The 10,306-nt window shown below is 36.7% G+C and overlaps 1 protein-coding gene across 19 annotated transcripts in view; it reads left to right on the plus strand.

Moving 5' to 3' along the window:
- LOC106874170 (ensconsin) overlaps window positions 1-10,306 on the plus strand; it is a 310,838-nt gene that overhangs the window by 104,469 nt on the left and 196,063 nt on the right. The window contains exon 1 of one of the 19 annotated variants that reach the window (XM_052975462.1): window positions 3,959-4,092. The exons of the other annotated variants lie outside the window; for them this stretch is intronic. Coding sequence (XP_052831422.1) covers window positions 4,077-4,092 — 16 coding nt within the window. The 5' untranslated portion in view covers window positions 3,959-4,076. Of the gene's footprint in view, window positions 1-3,958; window positions 4,093-10,306 lie in introns of those variants that run through there. 19 annotated transcript variants of the gene reach the window in all.

A 10,306-nucleotide genomic window follows, 5' to 3' on the forward strand; every position in this document is an offset into this window, starting at 1 on the left:
CATCATATATAATATATATCTTTTACTTGTTTCAGTCATTGGACTATGACTATGGTGGGGCACCATCTTGAAGAGTATAGCTGAAGAAATTGACCCTTGAACTTACTTTTTTAAGCCTGGTACCTACTTTCTCAGTGAATTTTACAGAACCACTTAGTTCTGGGGATGTAGACACACCAACATCAATTAAGTGGTGGTGACCAACAAACACATACATGATAGAGTATGTACACATGTACATATACAGGGCAGGCTTCTTTTTGTTTCCGTATACCAGATATACTCAAAAGGCTGTGATTGGTCTGGGACTAAAGTAGAAGACACTTCCCCAAGGTGCCATTACATTATTTAGTTATATCTGTATATTTAGAGTTCAAATTTTGGCAGAGTCAACTTTGCCTTTCATCCTTCAGAGTCAATAAAATAAAGCAACAATGAAGTACTGGGATTGGTTGAATCAATTATATTCCTTTCACCAATGTGTGGTGCTGTACCTATCTTTGAAATCCTCATTAGTGTCATCGTAGTTGTAATGTATATCTTTCATTCCTTTACGTTCTGGGTTCAAATATCACCAGGGTTGATCCTTCTTTTTCATCTTCCCAGAATCAATAATTTATATTATCATTTAAAATAAGCAGTCGTGTACCAAAATTAGGTCAGTGGTAAAAACAGTACAGTACTTAATGAAACAGTCTTTTATATAGTGAGTTCAAATCCTTTCAGAATCATCTTTGCCTTCCATCCATCCAATAAAGATGTTCCTTACATGCTGTGGATAGCAGAGTCTCGTGTAAGGGATAGAATACCTGATAGTATTTAATTACATCTTCAGTTCAAATGTTTATCAACTTTGCCTTTCATCATTCTGGAATTGATAAAATAAAATACTAGTCACGTGCCAACTGTACGTCTCCCTCAAAATTGCTTGCCTTGTGCCTATTTTAGAAATTAAAATGTAGTACATTGGTAAAGTCATTAGAGTATTGGACAAAATGCTTTGCCATATTTCTTATTCTTTATGTTCTGGGTTCAAGTCCTGTCGAGGTCAACTATGCCTTTCTTTCCTTTAGAGCAAATAGCATTGGTAAGTATCAGTCAATTACTGGAGGTCAATGTAATCCACTAACCACTTCTTTTAAAATTGCTGGCCTTGTGCCAAAATTTGAAGCGATTATTGTTATTGTAATTAATATTATTATAAACAATGCTGACGATTAAGGCGTTGGTTTGGCAGAATTGTTGAACATCAGAAGGAATGTCAGATTATTTGCTCTTGTATTTGCGATTAAGACAAATTTGTGTGTGTGTGTTTTCCTTGAGCCCCAAATTTGGCTTTGACTGAGTATACTCATGGTCAAATCATTGCACTTGAAACCAATTCATCTTTTCAAGCTTATTGTTATTTGCGATAGATTATCTTAGGTCTTTTCCTTTATTAAAACAAGGTACAATTTAAAGCAGATTCGGCTGCAATTTCTGGTAGAGTGAGTGACCATACAGAGGCTTCTTTGGTCATATGTACAATAGGAAAAATGGTTGAGTAAAATATCTTTTTAGAGTCAACTTGTGTTGAGATGGAATATAGAATTAGAAAGTAACAAAAAGCAGAGACTAAATTATATAACTCTGTAGTATCATCAAAGTGATTTAGATCAACCCAAAGAGTTAGTCTTGTTTTGATACCAATATTTGCAGTGCTGAAGTGAATTACAACTATGAATCTATTTAGCTGTGATAGCCTGGGGTCTGACCAATAAAAAATTAGTCTTTCATCTGTGTAAGACCAAAACAGCTGGAAATAAAGACGGCAGAGCTCTGTGAAGAGGAATAAGGATAATAGAAATATTTATTTCCAATCCTAGGTAAACACTCTTATTAGTAGTTGGGTGGTAGGTTATAGAATAAGGTACCAAAAATATTGAGACAGTGACTGGTAACAGAATATGAGGCCACCCTGTGTTTGAATGTAACAGAAAAGAAAAAAATGAATGCAAGCAAATGCACATCTGTATCAAAAGATACTTCTGGATCTTGTGTTAGTATGATAGCCATGACAATGCATGTAACCATGTGACATTGGGATAACTAATTCTGTACATTAACATCCAAGTCACTTTCTCTCTCTAGTCCCTATATCCTTAATAAGCTACAAAATGTAACTATTTCGCAGCTTATTAAGGATACCTCACATGGTTTTAATTTGAATAAAGTTAGTATTTTAACCTTTAAACTCAGTAATTGTTCCTTCAAATTATACAATTCATTTCTTCATATGGGGCCGTAGATTAAATGAAAGAAATGGGAAAATTGTTTTATTTTATACTTTTTGAGTTGTAATATAAGTGAAACCGTTTCAGTTAAGAATCAAAATTGGTTCATTACTGATTTATTGAAATGATCCTAATATGTTATTGATACTTCTCCACTTTTTTATTACTTTTTGGAAGGTTGGAAGGCAAATTTTCATTTGATTAGTTATTTGTAAAAAGAAGTATTTTCAGGTGAATGGTATATACTTAATACATTATATTGACAGCAGCTTATGACTAAGATGTGGGAAAAGACTAGCAATATCTATAGAATTGAAGAGGTCTTCCATAGGTGTTGCTTAAGGATCATACTAAAAATTTCATGATGTGACATCACAAATAAATCATGGAAAGGGTTTGGTTGAGTAACCTACAGATATCATTGCCATGGGGTGACAGAAAATGCTCAACCATGTGCTCTGCATGCCCAGTGAGAGCTTCTCTTAGTTGAAAGCTATAGAAGAGGTGTAGGTAGCAAGAAAGGCCTGTGGAAGCGGATCTGTCATGTGAGCAGACTCATTACAACATTGCAGCTGTGCTGGGTGGAGAGCTTTTGTTATCTGATAATTCCATTACTAAGAAGAAACTTTTCATTTAATAAAAAGTAAAGTCATCCTAAGTTAGATTTGAACTCAGAAATATTATATTGTATTAGCTGTGATATTGTCTGGTATTAGTCAGCAGTAATTACAATTTTTTTTTAGTTGAGCACAGGAATATATATATATGTATATACTGGACATGTAAAGAAACCATGTGGTAACGATTATCTTTGTCAAAGCCATTTACTGTGTAAGTGAAATAAATTAGCAAGAAACTGAATTGCACATGCAGACCACAGACCAACTTACCTCTTGCTCTACAGTACTTGCCACTTAGCAATACCAGGTTTTTTTCTTTTCTCCTGATGAGTTGTGTAGTTGATTACATTGATTTATTATGCAGGCTCAAGTGTTAAATAGCAGTCAACTCCTATAAGATTTAAATTTTGAAGTAAAAGAAAATCATGATATATTGATATATTTTGAATACAGAGCGTGGAGATGTGTCACTGATGCCTTTCTCTAGAATATTGGTAGTTGAGGTAATAGATAATGACTTCAGCTTAATAATATGAAGTAAAAGGAAGAATCAAACCTCCATCATATGCTTGGCTCCTTGTAACCTTGCTTACAGTGTATTTACAGAATGGATTTCTTCTAGGGAGAAGTAGAATTGGTTGAACTGATACTGAAATGCAAAAGGAAGAGTTAAAATGAATTTGAATTCTGAAAATAAGTAATTACAAAATATCTTCTAAAAACGAGGAAAAATAGATATTATAATAGTAAAAAGAAACAGTTCATTGGTTAGTTTTATGTAAAGATTTTTAATCTTTAACTTTGGTTTTGAGAGCTAGAGGTGAGCATCACTTAGGTAGGCTTAATTTCAGATTTTGATTTTCTCTGATTGCTGATCCGTATTAACAATGACATAAATACCAGCCAATGATAATTATAGCTTCTCATTCTACTCATGAGAAAAGAAAATCTATTGTTGATGATGTAGAAGCTTAGTTTCTGACTATACCTGTTTTAATGTTTACCTAAAGGCAAAAAAAAAAGGTAAACTAATAAGAACATTAAAAAAAAAATTAAGTTGTGTTAGTCAGAGGTAAAAATCTGTGTTGGACATTTGACTTTATGCAGTCTAGTAACAGTAACGGATTTTTTGTTGAAATTGTGAGGAACTAATATATGTTTTTACTTGTTTTAAAACACTGTGATGAGAATATATATGTGTGAGTATTCTTATTTATTTAAATATGAGCATGTGTGTGTGTGTGATGGTTTATATGCATATCAGTCTGTATATATGTCTGTCTGCTTGTATATGTTAAAATTAAGAATCTCCATCATCTCTAATCATGGTTCAATATTTCACAGTAGTAATTCAAGCTATCTATACAAAATATCTAAATTTTCACCCCCAATAATTAGTGGAATCTTCTGATGGATTGGCCTCATGCCACTTCCTCTTGATGACTCTTGATTCAGTTATCGCATCTACTCTTGTTACTTATGTTGCATCCCTCTTTCAGGGATGCTGTGCCCAGTTCTCCCTCTTTAGAACATGTCTTGTAACCATTAACTTACAAGCAGAATGTTAATAGCATCAATCTCACCAGCTTCAGAGGTTATTTGTGCAGTGGTGCTCCAGCATGAGTGCAGCTACATGGCTGGAACACATAAATACACACACACACACACACACACACACACACATATATATATATACCTTTCAACAATCATTTTTTATTTTTTGTACATATAGAGAAAATTTGGTTTATAATTTAGCTGAAAAGTGCAATGAATGGAAATCTCAGAGACCTTGAATTACTTACTTAACTTTGCAGTTAATTAATACTCTTATACGCTCACACATTTCAGCACACACACACACACACACACACACACACACACACACATATATATTTAAGTGTGTGTGTGTAAGTTTTTAATTTTTTTTAAAGCCAAAACAATATGAGTTATAAAAATAATAGTTGATGGTTTGCATTTTACCTTGTATTTAATAGTAAAAGTACTGTGTATGTCAAGGTAGAAGTGTACTCAGACTTCAAACAGAGGCTCATAAATACCTAACCATGAAATATTGAAATACAAAGTAAAAGTACAGACCATCAACTTGTATTATTCCTTATAATTCACATTGTGGTCTTTCGGTCTAAAAAAAATGTTATAAATGCATCTGTATCAGAAAATCCCTCTTGCAAACTATACTTCTCTAATACACACATACAGAAATATTTCATGATTGCTTGTACACTGCTATTTATTTGTAGACATAAATAAACATATGTAACTAAGAATTTAAATTGGTCCATGCAACATTATATATAAAAATAGATGCATATATATACAGGTATATGCATACATTAATCTACACATTTGCATGCTTCTTTCTTGTATACCAGCAAAGCCATTGCTAGAAAGAATCATTGAAATGAGTCATTGATAATGCAATGTGAAGCCCTTATATGACTGTTGAGTCCTGCCAAAGATTTGCACATTTTGTTACATAATTGTACTGGCTGGCAGAAGGAATCAGTGCCACAGTATTAAGTATTTTAACATGTGTTTTTAATCCTTCAACTGAACAGCACACCTTCCCACAGGTTGCACATGTTCTGTTGTCTGAGGTATACCTGCGGCATGCATCTCTCACTGTCCCTGACAAGTTCTTTGAGCACCTCCTTGATCTTGGCTAGCAGCTCAGCCTTGGTGTTGCAGGCAGAGTAGCTGGTGTTTTTCTCAACCATGCCCACACATTGTAATACATGGGATAATAATTTGTGCACATAATTATATGTATACTGTTATGTTTGTATATATATATCTAGGTGAGCAAGTTAGCAGCTGAGGTGGTTGCTCTGTGAGAATAAGAATAGGCTGGGCAAAGTTCAGAGAGCTCTTACCTCTGCTGGCAGCAAAGGGTCTCTCTCTCAGAGTGAAAAGCAGATTGTTTGATGCCTGTGTGCGAACAGCTATGCTACATGGTAGTGAAAAATGAGCCGTGACAGCTGAGGACATGCATAGGCTTGAAAGAAATGAAGCTAGTATGCTCCACCGGATGTGCAATGTCAGTATGCATATATGACAGAGTGTAAGCATCTTGAGAGAGAAGTTGGGCATAAGAGGTATCAGATGTAGTTTGCAAGAGAGACAACTGCACTGGTATGGTCATGTGATGCATATGGACAAGGACAGCTGTGTAAAGAAGTGCTGATCTCTAACTGTGGAGGGAACCTGTGGGAGAGGTAGACCCAGGAAAACATGTGAGGAAGTGGTGAACCATGATCTTCGAACGTTGGGCCTCATGGAAGCAATGACTAGTGACCAAGATTTGGTGATGTGCTGAGAAGACCCATCAAGCCAAATGAAATCGTAGTCATGGCTGATGGTGGTGTTACATAACTGGCACATAAAAAGCACGTTTTGAGCATTGGGCTTCACAGAGGCAAGCTGACCAATGCCGGTGGCATGTGAAAAGTACCTTTCGAGTGTTGGGGCTCATGGAGGCAATGACAAATGACTGAGACCTTCGGCATTACACCGTGCTTGAGAAGAAGACCTATCAAGCCAAGTAAAATTGTAGTCATGGCGATACTGGTGTCATGCAAATGGCACCTGTGCTAGTGGAACGTAAAAACATCCATTACATTCTCAGAGTGGTTGGTGTTAGGAAGGACATCCAACCATAGAAACTATGCCAAATCAGAGTAGAGTCTGGTACAGCCTCCCAGCTTGCCAACCCTGGTCAAACTGTCCAGCCCATGCCAGTATGGACAATGAATGTTAAATGATGATGATGATATATAGATTTTGCAGATGACAATATTACAATCTGTGAATTGTTTTATACATACATACATACATACATACATACATACATACATACATACACACTGTGTGTGTGTGAATACATATGTATAGATATAGATATTGCAGATGACAATATTTCAATTGGTGAATTGCTTAATGAGTGTGTAATTATATGGGTTCATGTATGCCTGTAAGTATCCTGTGGGCGTCACATGTATATTTCTATGTTTAATGTATTGTTCATGTATACACATATGTGCGTGTGTGTGTGGTTATGTATGTACGTGTACACTGATTTTGATGATATTTTAGAAATATATATTATCACAGAGTGCTTGGCTCTTTCTGCATTGCCAAACATTAATTGTAGCTTTAATAATAATCATTTCTACTAAAGCCACAATGCCTGAAATTTTGGGGAGGGGGCTAGTTGATTGTATTGACCCCAGTGGTACTTACTTTATTGACCTCACAAAGATGAAATCAAAGTCAACCTTGGTGGAATTTGAACTCAGAATGTAAAGATGGATAAAATACTGCTAAGCATTTTGCCTGGCATGCTAACAATTCTGCCAGCTCAAAGCTGTCAGAGTCAACATTGGTACAATGAAAGGTAGGTCTGGTGAGATTGTTGAAATGCTTGAGCTGAGGCATGTAGGTGTGTGCTGCGTGCAAAAGATACAATGGAGGAGAGCCCCAGCTAGACTAAGTGCAGACAAGAGACATAGATACTAATTTTTCTGGGTGGGCAGTAATGATGTTTAAGGTGGTGTAGGTATTCTGGCAGAGAAATGGGTGGATAACATGATTGAGATAGTCAGCATGTGTGATAGGATCATTAAGCTAAGAATAGTCTTGTTTAATGTAACAGTGTCTTCTCTGCATATGCTTCACATGTTGAACTCACAGATATTCAGAAGAACTGTTTCTATGAATCCCTTCTGTGAACTACATTGACGACAAAAGACAATGACATTCCCATCATGACAGGGGACTTCAATGGCTATGTTGGAAAGCACTACAATGCATGCAGACTGTGGTTTTGGTTCTAGAAATGAGGAGGCGACAAGGGTGCTGGAGTATTGTGATGCAAATGACTTACTGGTTTGCAACATCAACTTCAGGAAACCAGCCTTCCATCTGATCACCTATGAATCTGGTGGGCACACTAGCCAAATTGACTACATTCTCACCAGAAACGGGGACAGGCATATTTTTGAGAATGCAAAGTCATTCCTAGGAATGTACAACTCGACAGAGATTAGTGACTTCAGACTTAGGGATAGAAGCATAAAGAGACACAAACCAATATGGAAAAAGAGGTTATGGAAGCTCAAAGTTCCTTCAAATGGGCAGAGATTTAGAGATGTTCTTAATTAAGTCTTTGATGAGAAGGAGGAAGACATAGAGACATATGACATAGAGGACAACTGGTAGTTCTTCTGGGACAATCTTCTGAGGGTGACAGACAAAATCTGTGGTTGGGGCAAAGCTTCTGCCAGAGCAAGTGTGACATGGTGGTGGAACAGTGACGTTGAAAGGGCCACAAAAGAAAAGAGACAGATTTGGAAAGGTGGTGGGTGGCAAAGAACCATATAAGATAGCTAAAAGGGAAACTAGGTGTCAGGCTTATCTAACTAGAGCAGAAGCATAAAGTAAGAGGTTTGCCAATGTCTGAAGATGAGAGATGTGAGGTATTTCAGACTGCCAGATAATCAAGATGTGGGTGCAAGGTGTGTATGGATGGATAATGGTATGCTTGCACTTAGTAATTTGGAAAAGGAAGTGGTGTGGAAGAGCTACTCATCATTATCAACAAGATCCTTTAACTGATGCAACCAGTCATTGGGGTGAGACTCTAGATGCTTTCATAGTCAGCCATTGGACTATTCCCTGTACTCATAGCAGTTTCACTGTGTTGTGCCCTGTGCAGTCCTTGATGATGTTAAACCAGTATTTCCTCTGTTCACTGCTCTTTTGCCCTACCTCCACTGTGCCTTCAAGAATGATTTGGGGCAGGGAGTTGTGACAGTATACATGACTGTACCAGGCAGGCTTTCATCTTTCTACCTGTGCAAGGAGTGGTTCTTGTCTGCAAGGTTATTTGTTGACTTGCTGCTTGAAAGGCTATTTAATGTGGAGAATGAATGAGAGAAAGGGAGTTTCCCTCATGTTAACCCAACAGAGGGACCGACTCTCTTAATTAACAATAGTATGACAGATAAGGCAATTAAAGATATGAAGACAAGGAAAGCTCCTGATCTGTCAGGAATCCCTGTTGAGATACTTAAAATACCTGGTAGAGTTGGATTTGGTCTAGTCACCTGTATAGTTAATTAAGTTATTTAGGAAAGTGTTATCCCCAATGACTGGTGTAACAGCATCATAGTCAACTGCTATGAGAGTAAGGGAGAGGCTTTGGACAGAATTATAGAGGCATTAAATTGCTGGACCAGTTAATGAAAGTTATGGAGAAAGTGATAACCCAATTATTTAGGAACAGAATTAGACTAGATGAAATGCAGTTTGGCTTTGTCTTGGGGAGAAGCACTACTGATGCTGTTTTCATAGTTAGGCCACTGCAAGAGAAGTGTGTAGCTAAGAATAAGTTGTACTGAGCATTTGTTGACTTGGAGAAAGCCTTTGATAGAGTACCCACTGTGTGATATGGTGGTCTCTGAGGAAGTCAGAGGTAGATGAGTGGCTTGTGAAAGCTGTACAGGCTATGTACAGGGGTACTGTTAGTAAGGTAAGAGTTAACCATGAGTACAGTGAGAAATTTAGTGTACAGGCAGGTGTTCACCAAGGCTTGCTCCTCAGCCTCCTCCTATTCATCATAGTCCTCCAGGCCACAACAAAGGAATTTAAGACTGTGCCCTCATAGTAGAATCTGAAACAGAACCAGAAAAGAAATTCCAGGTGTAGAGACAAAACCTTGAATCAAAGGGTCTTAAGGTTAACTTAGCAAAGAACAAGGTCTTAGTAGGTAGATAACTTCTGCTACCTAGGTAACCTAATTAGTAGTAGAGGAGGAAGTATCAAAAATGTAGTTGCCATAAGAATAGGATGGAGAAAGTTGCTGATTTGGTCATATGATGCATATGGATGAGGACAGTTACATAAAGAAGTGCTGATCACTTAAAGTGGATGGAACTTGTGGAAGCAAGAGACCAAAGAAGATATGGAAAGAAGTATTGAAGGTTGTCTCTCCTTAGGTTGTTCTGTGTCTTTTGTATTTGAAATGAGGAAAATTAAAACAATAAATGGATTGGGAGTGCGTGACTGTCAGAGATGCTACATGCAGGAGAACTGTAAGGAGACGTTTTGCTCTGAAGTAATTGTTATTTTAATGAAAATGAAACAAAAATTTTATTGTAAATTATCAATTTCACACACACAAGCTCTTAAAATATATATGAAATTAAGTATTAAACTTATTTTCGCCCAGCATTTAAAAATGATGTGTGTTCTTTTATTCTATTCCTTTTTAGTTCATTTTCCCATGCTTGCCCTTTCTGAAACTAACCCTTCTTCCTTTTACCAAGTGAAGGATAACACATTTCCACAAACACACGTATGCATTTGTATGCACGTGTGTGTGTGTGTGTATAT

This window comes from Octopus bimaculoides, chromosome 21 (genome assembly GCF_001194135.2).
Source record: "Octopus bimaculoides isolate UCB-OBI-ISO-001 chromosome 21, ASM119413v2, whole genome shotgun sequence".
NCBI lineage: Eukaryota > Metazoa > Mollusca > Cephalopoda > Octopoda > Octopodidae > Octopus > Octopus bimaculoides.